The sequence below is a fragment of the Cygnus olor genome, chromosome 13, assembly GCF_009769625.2.
Source record: "Cygnus olor isolate bCygOlo1 chromosome 13, bCygOlo1.pri.v2, whole genome shotgun sequence".
NCBI classification, from domain to species: Eukaryota; Metazoa; Chordata; class Aves; order Anseriformes; family Anatidae; genus Cygnus; species Cygnus olor.
In genome coordinates, this window is record NC_049181.1 from 15,398,044 (window position 1) to 15,412,051 (window position 14,008).

The 14,008-nt window shown below is 60.5% G+C and overlaps 2 protein-coding genes across 2 annotated transcripts; both read left to right on the forward strand.

The window, feature by feature from the left end:
• Positions 1 to 316: 316 nt before the first annotated feature.
• On the forward strand, positions 317 to 6,186 carry FAAH2 (fatty acid amide hydrolase 2). Its single transcript, XM_040572645.1, has 11 exons — positions 317 to 593; positions 681 to 763; positions 857 to 990; positions 1,136 to 1,345; positions 1,717 to 1,836; positions 2,519 to 2,654; positions 3,258 to 3,375; positions 3,777 to 3,896; positions 4,265 to 4,376; positions 4,686 to 4,880; positions 5,388 to 6,186. Exons 1-11 carry the CDS (start codon positions 417 to 419, stop codon positions 5,561 to 5,563), a joined length of 1,581 nt encoding a protein of 526 aa, XP_040428579.1. The 5' UTR covers positions 317 to 416; the 3' UTR covers positions 5,564 to 6,186.
• A 131-nt stretch (positions 6,187 to 6,317) lies between these two features.
• On the forward strand, positions 6,318 to 12,477 carry LOC121077407. Its single transcript, XM_040572647.1, has 8 exons — positions 6,318 to 6,850; positions 7,482 to 7,626; positions 7,854 to 7,974; positions 8,600 to 8,775; positions 9,237 to 9,415; positions 9,778 to 9,931; positions 10,122 to 10,246; positions 10,940 to 12,477. Exons 2-8 carry the CDS (start codon positions 7,572 to 7,574, stop codon positions 11,687 to 11,689), a joined length of 1,560 nt encoding a protein of 519 aa, XP_040428581.1. The 5' UTR covers positions 6,318 to 6,850; positions 7,482 to 7,571; the 3' UTR covers positions 11,690 to 12,477.
• The last annotated feature ends 1,531 nt before the right edge of the window (positions 12,478 to 14,008 follow it).

Below are 14,008 nucleotides of genomic sequence, written 5' to 3' on the forward strand. Positions count from 1 at the left end.
GGCGACGGGTCGGGGCGCTGCCTTCAGGCACGGCTTGTTTGTTTGTTCCCCGCACCATCAGCTCCCGCGGCGCTCGCCCCGGGGCCGGAGGCGATGACCCCAAAGGCCACGCTCCCGAGGGCCGCCTCGGGGCTCTCACAGCGCTGACACCTCACGACCCCTTCCCCGAGACCACCCCAACCCCCGGCGGCCATTTTGCCGCGGCGCTGCGAGCCCGGCGCCCTACGCCGGTTGCGCGCCCTACGCCGCCGCCGCAGCGCCCCGCGCCGTTACCACGGCAACCGCGCCCTCCTTCCGCGGCGGCGCCGCTGACGTCACTGCCCCGCCCGCCGCAGGCCGCGCTAGGAGCACTAGGAGCACTAGGGGCACTAGGGGCACTAGGAGCACTGGTAGCACTAGGGGCGCCGGGAGCGGCCATGGCGCTGTCGCGCGCCGAGCGGTGCCTGGCGCTGCTGCTGCGGCTGCTGTCCCGCGCCTGCCTGGCGCTGCTGGGGCTGGTGGCCCCCGCGCCGCCCCGCGCCGTGCCCCCACCGCGCCGCCCGCTGCTGCTGCTGCCCGCCCGGCAGCTGGCGAAGCGGCTCCGGCAGCGGCAGGTGGGGCACCCAGGGGTGCTGGGGGGAGGGGGTGTAGGGTGTGTGGGGGGCACCCTCGTCGCTGAGCACCTTCCTCCCCCTCCCCAGGTGACGTGCGTGGAGGTGGTGGAGGCCTACATCGAGAGGATCAGGGAGGTGAACCCGCTGATCAACGCCGTCGTCAAGGACAGGTAGCGCGGGGGCTGCCTTATCCCCCTTATCCCTTACCCCCCCCCATGCTTCGCAGCAGCACCGGAGCTGCCTCTCCCCTGGGTTCTGCGCAGGTTTGAGGAGGCCCTGCAGGAAGCCCGGCAGGTGGACAAGCTGCTGGCAGAGAGCCCCGGCGAGGACTACCTGGAGGAGAAGTTCCCCTTCCTGGGGGTCCCCATCACTGTCAAGGAGGCCTTCTCGTTGCACGGTGGGTTCGCCCCCGCGCCTTTTGCAGCAGGAGCGAGGCGGCGGCATGCAGCGCCTTGGGTGGCAGGTGGCCGCTGCAGGGAGCTCGGGGGGAAGCGGCATCCCCCTCCCCGCCTGCCTCCCTTTTGATGACCCTTGCCTTGCAGGGATGCCCAACACCTCCGGCCTGGTCAACCGCCGCAACGTCATCGCCACCTCCGATGCCACGGTGGTGTCACGGCTGAAGCAAGCCGGCGCCATCCCGCTGGGGGTGACCAACTGCAGTGAGCTGTGCATGTGGTACGAGTCCAGCAACAGGGTCTATGGCCGGACCAACAACCCCTACGACCTGCAGAGGATCGTGGGGGGCAGCTCAGGTGAGCATGCTGCTCTGGGAGGAAGGGGTCAAAATGCAAAAAGGAAATTGCTCCCACTGCACGCTGCTTTAACTCACTGCTGGGCTCCTGCAGAGCTTGCAGGCATTGTCCGGGGCAGTGCAGGAGGTGATTTGTAGGCGCAGCGTCTTCACACCTCCTGGGTGTCACACTTGGCACTGCTTCATCTTGCTATCGGTACAAAGAGCAGTGCAGATGTGGCATTTAAGCAAAAATCCCCTTGGCCTGTTTTCCCAGACATTGCAAAAGTGGCTCCCACCCTGCGTGCACACAAAGGGAAGTGCCTACTGCAGGATGCTTCTGCTTGTTCTGCACTATAAACCACCATTTTTGCTTTATTTTCTCCTGTGCAGGTGGGGAGGGCGGTGTCCTTGCAGCCGCCTGCTCGGTGATAGGTGTGGGCTCCGACATCGGCGGCAGCATCCGGATGCCAGCTTTCTTCAACGGCGTCTTTGGCCATAAACCCACCACAGGTGAACCTCTGCAGGTGAAATGCACAGAGGAGGAGGGCTGTGGGAGGAAGCTGCTCTGCTTGCCTCCAGTGGGTTTTTCCACCGTGGGGCTGCCGCGCACTGACAAGCAAATTCTTGCACGGGGCAAGCCCACTGCCTGAGCGCCGCAATGAGAAACCGTCTGATGGCAGGATGTCAAGTGCATGGGAGGCGGGAGGTGTCTTGTGACAGGTATTGCATCCCCAGCGTGGGATGTTTTTCCAGCACTGGTATATGCTGCTTGGGTGTTTCCCTGACAGCAAGGACACAGGGCGCTTTCAGGTAGCGTCAGGGGTGGTTTTCAGCCTGGCAGGATGCTTGGCTGTGCCAGCTGGCTGCTTTTCCCCCTTGTGCACATTGCCCTGGGGTTGCGAACGCCCTGAGGAACACCACTGGAAATTCCTGGAGCACCAGTGCAATCCCCAGGGTACCTATGCAAATGCCTGGAGCAGAAACACAATCCCCAGGGCACCATCACAAATTCCTGGAGCAGAAATGCAGTACCCAGGGCACCGCTGCATGTTCCCAGGGCAGCAATGCAAACACTTTACACACAACCCCTGAGCTGCAGCGGGAGACCGTGGTGCTGCAGGGCTTGCCCCATCTTGCACTGGTGGTGCTGGGGATGCGGCTCGTGGTGAGCGACGCCTCTCCCTGCTTGCAGGAGTGGTCCCCAATGACGGGCAGTTCCCCATCGCACAGGGGGTGCGGACCAGCTTCCTCTGCACTGGGCCCATGTGCCGCTACGCCGAGGACCTGGAGCCGATGCTGCGGGTCATGGCTGGCCCTGGAGTCCACAAGTAGGTTGCTCTTGGTGCTTCACGCTGCTGAGCTGGTCCCAGCTGCTTCCCTGGGGGAGTTGGCCTTTTATGTGTTGTGACTGCTTTTTCCTGCTGCTGCAGAACTGGTTTTCCATCCCTACTGCCACTGGGTTGCTGCTCTCGCACCTGAACAGCATTTAGTGTGCATGCACCAGCAAGGAGCAAGGTGCAGGCGGGGCAGGTCCTGCTGCTTGCTGCAGCCTTTGCAGGCTCACGGTGCTTCACATGACAACATGCTCCATTACTGCTTTCATTTCTACCTTGGCCCTTGCCATGCAAAGCTGCAGTCCTGACCTCAGCCTCAGGCAGGATCTGTCCCTACAGGGTGCACCTTGAGGGACAAAGGTTTTTCTGACTGCTACAGCAGCAATAAACATGCAAAGCTGGCAGAGCACAGGGCCAGTGGGATGAGCAAGCAGATGGGGAATGGGCAGCTTCAGGGTGTCTGTGTGTGTTGAGGGACCTTCCTTCCCACACTGACCAAGAGCAGAGTGTCCTGAGGATGTTTCCAAGCCTGTGAGCAGCTCCGGAGCAGGGAAGGAGCCAGGCACGGATTTGCAAGCAGCCTCGTTCCCTTTGCAGGCTGAAGCTGAACGAAAAGGTGTCGCTGGAGAAAATCAAGTTTCTCTGCATGGATCATGATGGTGGGTCCGTTTTTGTGTCGCCTGTGGACAAGGAGATCCTGCAGGCCCAGAAGAAGGTAGGAAGGAAGGGGGAGAAGATACTGTTCTTGTTCTACATTACAGTGGAAACACAGTGGAAATGTTGCAAGTGGCTGCTGGCGGCCTTGCACTGGTGTTTGACTGTACTGGGGTATCCAGAGCTTTTGGTGCAATTTCCATCGCAACGGCTTTATTTTGCTTCCTTAACCTCTCCTCTTTACACTATGGAGACCTTCCAGGGTTGCTGGGGGGGGAGCCCCAGGATGGTTTCCCCCTGCTCAGTGCAGAGAGGAGCTGCTGGGGGCCCTGTGTGGTAGCAAAAGAAGCTGCTCCATGGGCTCTCTGTCCCATGGACCTCCTCTCTCTCCCTCATTCCCATGGGTTTACGGCAGTATATTGTGTCCTCGTAGAATCAAACCCTTCCCACTGTCCCCACCAGGTGGTGGAGTACCTCGAACGCGATCTGGGGGTGCGGGTTCAGCGCGTGTCTATCCACAAGATGAAGTATTCCTTCCAGATCTGGTCGGCCATGATGTCTTCCAACGACAGCGATGGGCAGGTAGGTGAGATGGCACAGGCAAAGGTGCCTGGGGCCAACCGTGGAGAGTTACGGACTTGCCAGACCTGCCCAAAAGCTTTCTGTGCTCCTGTGGTCCCCGCAGTCCTCCTCCCACCTCCTTCCAAAGCCACGCAGGTCTCACCTCCATGCTGTGCACCTCAGGCCAGGGCCCTGCTGCAAATTGGGATTAATACGCATTAGCATCCCGGGACTGAGGTGGCGGGTTAGCAGTGAGCCGTCATCTCTCCGAGCATTATGTGCTGCTCTGCAGATGCAAAATGCCACGGTGCTGATCCGTTGTACGAAAACGGGAATCGCGTGCATTGTGGCGCGCTGTTGCTGCAGGAAGGGTGTGTGTGTGATTGCAGGACGCTCAGGTCTTCACGGACCTGCTCGGGGATCACGGGAAGCCGGTGTGGCCGCTGTGGGAGCTGATGAAGTGGCTGGTGGGGATGTCTTCTCACACCCTCCCGGCCATCGGTAAGCGTGAGCCCCGTGGTGCGTGGAGGTGCTGCTGTCTTGGCAGCAGATAACGGGGGATAATGGGGAACCCTCGTTAGCAGTGTCATGCTGCTGCCTGATGAGTGCCGAGGTTGCTCTGCTCAACCCTTGAAGCAGTGGGCATACTGAAAGACATTCCCCCACCAAATCTGGGGAGTGTCTCCTCCACCTGTAAGTGGTGGACAATGTTGCATATGCCTTCACAATGTGCCTCCTAGCCTGCTGTAACCCACAGTCCTGTTCGCTCCGCTTTAACGCTTTATTCCTGTTTGTACCCTTGCCCTGTAGCCCTGGGGCTGACGGAGAAGCTGGTGAAACTCAACCTTGGTGCTAATGCCAAGCTGGTGAGCATGGGGAAGAGCCTGCAGGCTGAGATGGAGACCTTGCTGGGGCCAGATGGAGTGCTCCTCTACCCATCCCACCCCACCGTAGCTCCACGGCACCACTCCCCACTGTGCATGCCCTTCAACTTTGCCTACACAGGTGAGCAGCTGCAGCTCCCCCACTGGGACCTCCAGCGCTAACAGCAGGGTTGTCAGAGGGGTGCCCCGCTGCTCCAGAATACCACATCATCACTTGGTGCTCTTGCACCCTGGCCCAGAGGGATGTGCTCGACATGATACAGCTGGCAGCGTGCTTTAGCAGCCACCCCAGAGCTGCTGCACGTCTCGGGGTGCAGCTTGGAGCTCCCTGTGTGGCTCTTCTGCATCTTGAGCTCCTTGTTGCCAGCTCCGTGGTGCGATGCTGTCTGGCTTTGGAGCAATGTAGGGATGGTGCCTGAAGCAGATCATGGCACCTCACAGCAAGTACCACCCAAGGGTGGCATTGCTTGTGGGTCATCACTGTGATGCTGGCAGCCTCTGGCCGGTGATGTCCCCTTGTCATCGTGCACTGCCTGGTGGTCACCTAGCTCGGTGGACCTGATCCGTGCAAGATATTGGCCACCGAGTCAGCCGGGGAAGAGCTCTGATGTGATCTTCTCTCTTCCAGCCATCTTCAACGTTCTGGGCTTGCCCGTCACGCAGTGCCCGCTGGGCTTGAGCAGCGAGGGCTTGCCGCTGGGCATCCAGCTGGTGGCAGCCTCCTACAACGACCACCTGACGCTGGCTGTGGCTCGGTACCTGGAGGAGGCCTTTGGAGGATGGGTGCTGCCTGGTAAAGCTTAGTCTGGCCTCCAGGAGGCAGGGACAGAGGTGGCCACGCTGGGAAAGGCGGCGGCAGGCGCTGATGTCCCGCCACTGCCTTCAGCCTCCGCGCTTGGAGCATCCTGACCACGTCCAGCCCGTGTCCTCCTGGGCATGGGGGTGCCCGTCCCTCTGTAGCGCCTGCTGCTTTGAAGACGCTGCGTGAAGGCAAGGGAGAGGAGGCTGGATAGGGCATGGGTGCTGCAATACTGTCTTCATTCTCCTTGGCCTCTCCCTACCTATGACTTGGGCTGCTCGTGGGCGCCCCAGAGGCATCCTGGTCCCTGCAGCCTCCGTGATGTGCTGCAGGGCGTCCCTGAGCCAGCAAGCAAAGCAGGAGGTGATGCTGGAGGTGATGCTGGCGGTGGCTGCACAGAGAAGGGACAAGTGTTTGGTCTCGTGAGCCTTTGATAGCACTGAAGAGCTATTTGACTGCAGCTCTCTGTGTGCTGAGATGGCTAACACATCTCCTGCCCACAGCTTCTTGGGATCACCCAGCCTGATCAGCATCCCATGCTCCTGCCCTCCAAGGTGCCCGCTGCGCTATGGCGCAATAAGTGCGACATGTTCTCAATGAGGATAACATTAAAGAGTTTGTCTGCCCAGTGCCTGCGTGTCCTTGTCCCGGCAGCCCTGCTGGTGTGGTGTTGGTGACAGCCTTGTCCCCAAGGAGCCCACCTTGGGCTGCAGCTGCTGCTCGCTTTGCAGGGTGGTCACAGCGTGGTCCTCTTGCAGAGCATCAGCCTGGTGCTTGTCCTGCTCCCTGGGGTCCTGCTGTTCAGAGGGTGTTCTCTGGGTGCCAACCAGCAGCATCTGCACTGGGTGATGCTCGAAGGCTTAAAACCCAGGGAGGCGCTGATTTGGGGAACAGCTTGCAGAGGGCACTGCTGAGCCAGCTGAGAGCCTGGTGGAGCCTGCAGCAAGGTAACTGAGTCAAGGAGGAAGGAAGAGAGAAGAAACCTGACCCAGGGGTAAAAAAAAAACACGAACCACCAAAGCAACATCACGTGTTGTGCCGTGGGACGTCTCCGTCAGCCTCCAAGTGCAGCTGGGTTGGGCACGGAGGACGCAACTGGTAGCCTGTCCCTGCGACCAGGTGGCCAAAACGGTGGGCAAACGTCTGGAGGTATTTCCAGAGGAAGCTCAGAGCATCTCATAGGCTAACGTGGGGTTTTGGAGCTGGACTGACCTGGGCTTGGACTCCAAAGCTGTTTGCTGCAAGGCGTTCCCACCACAGCAGGGCACAAATGGGCAGCTGCATGGCCGAAGGTAGGGAGAACTCGCAGGGCTTTGGTGTGGCAATGGGAGAAGCTGGGGGAAGAGGGCTGCGTGGAGCTACCTCCACGTGGGGCAGCTAAAAAACGAGGGGCTTAGAGAGCAAACACTGCTGGGCATAAATACTGCTCCTCTCGGTGGGTTTCGGAGCTTTTTGATGGCTGGGGGCACCATGTTTCCCCCAGCCAGGGTGCAGGCATGCATGGCATCCTCCTTGTCCCTGGGGTCACAGCACCAGCGCCACCGGTTTGGGCAGCGCTGCGTCACCGCCGCTGTCCCGAACACACCCATATCCTGGCAGCGCCGGCACCTGCCTCCCGCGGGCTTCCCAGAGCAACCAGACGTGCTGGGTGAGCACACTGAGGTGGCTGCAGCAGGAGGTCGCCGCAGCATGGTGGAGCAAGGGGTGGCAAGCTGTCCCCATGTGTCCCCTTGCCACCACAGCCCCCGTCGTGGTGCTGCTGCCCCCCGTCCCATGGGGACAGTGCAGGGGTCCCCAGCAGCCTGCGGAGGCGGCACCCTGTGCCACGATGCCCACACCTAGGCATGCAGACTCTGTGGGCAAGGTGTGCTTGCAGCAACTTCGGGGGGGGGCGAAACAAACACCTGTTTTCTGTAATCCCAGGTTCTGGCTGCCCGTCGTGGCCATGGGTGGCCAAAGTGCTCGAGCACGCGGTGGGATGCAGCGTGGCAATGTAGAGCAGATGGACACGGGATGAGCCCTGTGCTGAGCCTGCTGCTGTCCCTGGCTGGCTGCACCCTGCTTCAGGGTGAGTCCTGCACCGGGCAGTGGCACCACAAAGTGGCCCCACGGGTGGGAAAAACTACGGGGACAGCTCTTAGACAAAAAAAAATACACCTGCGGGGAGGTTGGGTGCAGGGGGTGCTTGGTCAAAGCGGGGGGACCCACGCAACGTGGCCAAGGAGGACGGGGGCACGCACATGCTGGGATATGCAAAGCAGGGTGACAGAGCCTCATGCCCCCCGCTCCCCCCAGGCGTGCCGTTCCCACCCCAGGACGTGAGGCTGGAGGCCCAAAACTTCCACGTGCAGCTGCGGTGGGAGCCGGACCCGCGCACCCCTGGCGAGGCCGCGTACCAGGTGGAGTGGAAGAGGCGGTAGGTGGTCTGCATGGGCTCAGCGCCCCAGCAGGGTGCACCCCAGCACCCCGAGGACTGCTTTCCCAAAGTAAATATCCCATAATAATAGAAATGCAGAGACCAGCTCGCCCAAGCCCTGCTTGGGCAGGGTCAGCTCAGGATGTGTCCTCTTGCATTTTGACCGCCTTCAGGGGTGGAGGCTCCACAGCCTGCCGGGGCAACCTGTTCCCTTTGTTGGTCACCCTCAGTTAGAAACAGTTCTTTTGTTTGGGGTTGTTTGGTGGTCATTATTTCCTTATGCTCAAATGGCAGTTTTGTATTTCAATTCCTACCCGTCGCCTCTTGTCCTTTCGTTGGGCAGCACCGAGAAGCTCCCAGCTCCACCAGCGTCGCTCCACCGGGTGTCTGCCCGTGTTGATAAGGTCCCCTTGCCCCAAGCCACCTTCTTTTGAGGCTGAGCCTTCCCAGGTCATCTTTTTGGACCTCCACTGGGCTCGCTCCTGCGTGGAACAGCCCCCTGCCTTGACCTCTTAGCGCAGCCCACGCCTGTATCTTGCTCTCCAGCCCTCTCACTTCGATATTTAATGGCTAGGGGAAGGGTTTTCCTTCTGGCACCTTCTCCCTGCATTTTCTCCGTGGGCAGAACCTCCAACTGGACCAGGGCAGATGCCTCCTGGGGGAACCACACCGGCTCGCCCTGGGTGTGCCAGCTGTATTTCGACGAGATCTACGATATCTACTGGGCGAGAGTGAGAGCCACGGAGAACGGCAAGCTGTCCCTGTGGGTCTATTCCAGTGAGCTGCAGCCGTACAGAGACAGTAAGGACCAGGGAGCACCTTCAACCACATCCCTACTCTTCCTGGGGGGCTGATGGGCAGAGAGGTCCTTGGAGAGGTGGGAAAAGTGCCTGGGCAGAGGAACAGGGTGGGAGCAAGGAGAAGGGCTCGGTGTAGAGAGAGGGGATGGAGGAGAAGATGCAGTTGAGATGAAAACCCTGGATGGGATGCCCCAGGCCATCAAGAGCTTGGGTTTCTGGAGAAGGCATTGAGATGGGGTAGCAAAAAGGATGGGATGTCCCTTCACAACTAAAAGCATCCCTTGTTCATCCCAGCCATAGGTGCAGAGTCACTGGGTGCGGGCGATTTTGTCGCAGCAGATTGGTGAAGGCAGGAGCACCATTCTGTCAGAAAAACATAATTTCTAGAGACATTTCTAGAGAAATTAACTGTTTTGAAGGTTTGTTTTGCTTCCTCCTCCTTATTTTTTTCTCTCCATACAGCAATTGTGGGCCCCCCCAAGTTGTCCTGGCTGTTCCAGGGCCACATCCTCAGCATCAACGTCACTGCGCCGCTCACTCCGTTCAGAGGCAAGAAGGGCTCCTACAAGCCAGTCAACAAAGTGCTGCTGAAGCTGTGGTACTGGCTGCACCTCTACGACGGGGATGTGCTCACCCAGCAAGTGCGTGGCAGGGTGGGGACACGGGGGAGACAATGGCAAAAGGGCACAGGGTGCGCAGAAGCTTCCCTGGTGCAGCGGGGATGCTCTGGAGCCCGCGTCCCATTGCGCTGGGGTGGTAGCAGCAGGGCGTTGAGCTGGCAGCACCCATCAGGTTGTTCCAGCCTCTGAGTAAGCAGATAAGGGGTGGTTGATGGTTTGCACCCCCAAAATCAGGGCTTGCAGAGCTTGTAGGGCTTGGGACCCCCTTTCCTCTTCTGGCCTGCAGGTGTACTGAAAAACAAACAATTTGGGGATGAAAGCATGGGGGGGTCTGTTGCACAGGCACGGTCAGTGCCTCGGCCACGCACCCCCTCTGCTTGCAGGTGCCCTGCAGGCGGAGCGTGAGGGGAGCACCGTGCACCTTCAGGCACCTGAAGCCGAGCACTCGGTACTGCGTCCGCACGGTGGCAGTGGGCATGGCCCCCGAGCGGAGCCGGGAGGCTGAGCAATGCCTGGTGACCCCGGCAGCTCCTGCAGGTGAGAGCTCGCTGCATCCTCCTCACAGCCCACCTGCATCGCGAGCACGCGGCAGGGTGCGGGTCGCACGCCCTGGGCTGATCTGCTCAGGGCTGGACCCATCTCGGGGGGATGCTGCCTGTCGTGGGAGCTGCTGGGGATGCCAGCCGGTGTCCCTCCACCCCTCAACCCATGGGGACTGTCCCAGCAGGCTTCCCCTGGGTCCTCCTCGCCACGCTGAATGCCACCTTCCTGCTGCTGAGCGTGGCCGGACTCTGCCTGGTCCATCTGTACATCTTCCCGAAGCCCTCGGAGATGCGCCTCCCAAAAACACTCGTGAGTGACGGCCGCGCATGCACCACGGGGATCCCAGCATCTCCTTCCCTCCACCCCTGTGGGCGTCCTAGGGCTCCCAAGCCTTGCTGCATGGGAGCAGATGCTGGTGGGTCACGCTGGGGCAGGGGTCCTGAGCAGGCCTGGAGTAGGAGCCCTCTGCCTGGGGTCCCTTGGCGTTGCTCGGTTGCACCAGCTTGAAGAGGGGAAGAGAAGAGTGGGGGTGCTGTCCTCGGGAGGTCTTTGCAACGCAGCCCCTTCTGCATCAACAGGCAGCTCTGCCCTTAGAGCAGCACCAGGGCAAAGCCTGGAGAGGCTTCCAGGGCTGCAGTGCTGCTGGGCTCACCCAAGTATTCTCAGCCAGCAGAATGGGGCCGTAAATCTCCATTTCCTGCGGGAAAAGCCCTATGGAAACACTCACCAGGACAGCCCGCCTCCCCAGATCCTACTTCCCCTCTGCACTCCCATTTCCCAGTGCTGGGGTGGCACCTCTGGGGACACAAGTGACCTGCCAGGCTAAGAAGTCCCCCGTACATCATGCAGAGGCAGCGGCCAGCTGCTCCACCTGGGTGCCAGCGGCTGGCTTCTGCACGGGGCTCGCTTGTGCAGACAATGGGTCGTGCAGCACCGGTGTCCATCACCGTCGGGATTTTGGCAAGCCAGGACTGACCGCTTTTGCTGCTTGCTTCCCACCAGGCCCCTCTGGACGGGAGCAGCGGGGTGCCCACCCTCGCGCTGCAGGAGGACGCGCTCGCCCTGCTGCTGCCAGCTGGCAAGGAGCCGGCAGCGCCTGGAGCCCCGCTGCAGCCCAGGGCGAGGCGTCCCCAGGAGACGAGTGGTTACTGCCCCAACGGGTTTGGGACGGACCGCCCCGAGGAATGGGACGCATCCTGCACCCACAGCCAGCCCGGGCAGGCGCTGGGCACCTGGGCATCGTTGCGGCTGGTGGAGGAGGAGGAGGAACATGACGGGGATGCTGCGACAGCTTCCACTGACAGCAGCACAGGAGATGGGGACTATGGGACATCCGAGACGTGGCTCCCCCTGCACCTCCAGCTTTATTCCAAGTGCCCGTGGCCAGCTCCAGGAGCGGGTGTCAGCCTTCCTCCCTCCCCGCAAACCATCAGCTTCAGCCCCAGGGAGCTGCGGGAGAGCGAGGCAGGGTGCTGGGTACCGCTCAGCTCTGTGAAGCTGCCGGCCAGAAGGGAGGAGGACGAGGGGCAGCTCCACTGTGCTGTCCACCCCCCGAGGACCGAGCTTCAGCTGGGTGACAGTGCCACGCAGCAGGGTGACACGGGGCGGGCAGCACCAGACTGCCCCTGCCCGGTGCCCCCAGTGCCTCTCGGCACGTCCCACATGGGCACGCTCCGTGGACGGGTGGCAGCAACATCTTCAGAGCATCCCTCTGTGGTTTTGGGTGCTTCTGAGGCAAAATGTGAGGAATAGGTGCCACAGCTGAACCCCCCCCATGCCTTTATCCATTTATCCATCTACAGAAGTGTGTGTGTGTACTAATGCATCTCTCTGTATACACACGCACAAACATCTCTTTCATTAGAGGAGATTTTTTTTAATCTTGTCTGGATAGACTGATTGCGCCCGGTTATTTTTAAATAACACTAATTTATTATGGGAGCTCTCTTCCGCGCTTATTACCTCTGTGCCACAGAGCGAGTGCTGCCAGTCCTGGGGAAGCTGCTGGGAAAACCTGGGGCTTCCCTGGGGGGAATCGCACCTGTGGCTGCTCTGTGCCTTGCTGCAGCATGGGAAAAAAGCCGGTTCTTCAGCAGGATGGCTTTATTATCCCTCCTATCCAGGCTCCTGGACCCATGAGGTTCAGTCTGGATTTGGGAATGGGGGCTCTGCTCCATCCCCACCGGGGCAGGAGGGCTGCTGCAGTGCCCCGTGCTGGGGAGCAAAAGGCCAAGGGGGAGCATCTGGCTCTGGTGGCATCTGGGGGCTTTTTCTTCTGCCGTGTCATGGCCAGCGCTGCTCCCTGGGCTGGGAGCGAAGGGAATGCGGTGGGGGACCTATTGCTCCATCGCTTGTCAATGCAGCATTGGCCAAAGGTCCCAGCGGTGGCATGAGGGGCTGCCCCTCTCTGGGGCTGTCCCCAGAAGGGTGCCCTGGGGTCAGCTGGGATTTTTGTCTGTCCCTGGGGCAGGTGTGTTAGGTGGTGCCTCGCCAGGGCTCCTCTCGGGCTCAGCTGGAACAAGACAGTCTGATTTTCCTTCACTGGTTTCACTTTCTTTTTTCGCTACGACAAAAAACTGGGGGGAGAAGCACCTGCTGTCACGCTGGGCTATGTGAAATGGCCTTTTACATTTTCAGGTGTTTAAAAAGCAAACCCAAAAGCCAAGTCAGAAGAATTTCCCCCATCTTCACATCAGGCAGACTTCAGAGGGGTTGAGGTTTTGAGGCAAACACAGGAGTCAAAGTGGTGTAATCTGTAAATCCTCGAGCAAAATGTTCCACACTGGCCTTCCCTCCCTCCCTCCCTCCCTCACAGTACCCTCTCTTTTTTTTTTTCTTCCTTTGGAGCTTTTTGGTGCATTTGATCTACAGTTGCCACTGCTCTGCCCAAGCTCACCGCACCCAAGCCATGGGGCTGCTTTTGCTGCTCTGCAGCCCCGTGGCCACGGCATCCTGCTGCCAGGTGAACGGCAGCTCCGCGGTGCTTATCTCCTCGAGGAGCTCTGGAGATGCACGCCCTGCTTCTGCTTGGAAACCTCCAGGAGTGGAGACCCTGCCCTGCTTGCAGCTGGCCAGCATCCCAGCTACAGCCCGAAAATCCAGGTCACGTCCGCACGCCGGTGACCTGGAGGTGGTCCTCAGCGCCGAGCACCGTGCCAGCCAGCCTGTGCTGGGCTGCTGTGCTGGGAGGTGGTGGGACCACGCTGGGCTGGCGGGTGCTGGGCTCGCTCCGGGATGCAGCAGGTGCTTTTCTAGCAGCCTGCCAGCTCTCACAGCACGGAAGACAGGCAGCCCTTTTCTGAGCCCGCGGGTGACTCAGGCGAGGCGCTCGCCGCAGCAGGAGCCACCCAAGCCCAGGGGGTTGAAGCGGCAGAAGAGCCTCTGCGAAACAGAAACGGCGAGAGTGGAAAAAGGCAAAGCGCTGGTGACATTTCGCTCTGGCATTTCAGCAGCACGAGTTTCTGAGTGGATGTGAGCTGGGGGGGTTTGCACCATCCGGCAGGTGCGGGGCTATGCAGAGCCACCGTGAGAAAGCGCGGGGCCGCGCACCCACGTGCACCGGTGGAGACCTGGTGCCGCCACACACAGCTTGGTCTGCCTGCCCAGAGGCTCTGCTCCGTCTGTGCAGGCGTTAAAGTGTTTTGCAGGATGGGGCCGTGCAGGGGCAGGCCCCTGATCCGCGCAGCATCCCATCCCTCCATCCCTGCTGCAGGCATGAGCTGAGCCTGGCTCCTGCCCCACGCCGCAGCCCAGAACCAGCAGAGGTGGAGATGGGTCCCGAGACACCCAGGGCACCCCTCGGCATTGTGCTTGCGGGTATTTGCTGCTGAAGTCTGCGAAATCTCTGACTCACCCCCCCCGACAGGCCTGCTCCCCGTGCCGTTGGTGTTTTGAACTTCTGCTGGTGCCAGATCAAAGCGATGAGGGGGATGCAGCTGGGAACGGCTCTTTATTAGAAGCAGCCCATTAAGGGCTATCAAGAGGGTATTTCTTATTACTAATTCTCAGAGAGCTGAGCTGCCAGCTACAGAAATATTGGAGAGGGGAATTTTTCTGTGCGGGGGCTAGCGG

What these genes read in the sequence shown, in the direction of transcription:
- LOC121077407 (XM_040572647.1), top strand. Translation starts at nt 7,572, where the DNA reads ATGAGCCCTGTGCTGAGCCTGCTGCTGTCCCTGGCTGGCTGCACCCTG. An exon ending in TGGCTGCACCCTGCTTCAGG is followed by an intron (nt 7,627 to 7,853) that starts GTGAGTCCTGCA and finishes CGCTCCCCCCAG; the next exon opens with GCGTGCCGTTCCCACCCCAG. An exon ending in GCTGCAGCCGTACAGAGACA is followed by an intron (nt 8,776 to 9,236) that starts GTAAGGACCAGG and finishes CTCTCCATACAG; the next exon opens with CAATTGTGGGCCCCCCCAAG.
- FAAH2 (XM_040572645.1), top strand. Translation starts at nt 417, where the DNA reads ATGGCGCTGTCGCGCGCCGAGCGGTGCCTGGCGCTGCTGCTGCGGCTG. An exon ending in GGAGGCCTTCTCGTTGCACG is followed by an intron (nt 991 to 1,135) that starts GTGGGTTCGCCC and finishes CTTGCCTTGCAG; the next exon opens with GGATGCCCAACACCTCCGGC. An exon ending in CCAACGACAGCGATGGGCAG is followed by an intron (nt 3,897 to 4,264) that starts GTAGGTGAGATG and finishes GTGTGATTGCAG; the next exon opens with GACGCTCAGGTCTTCACGGA.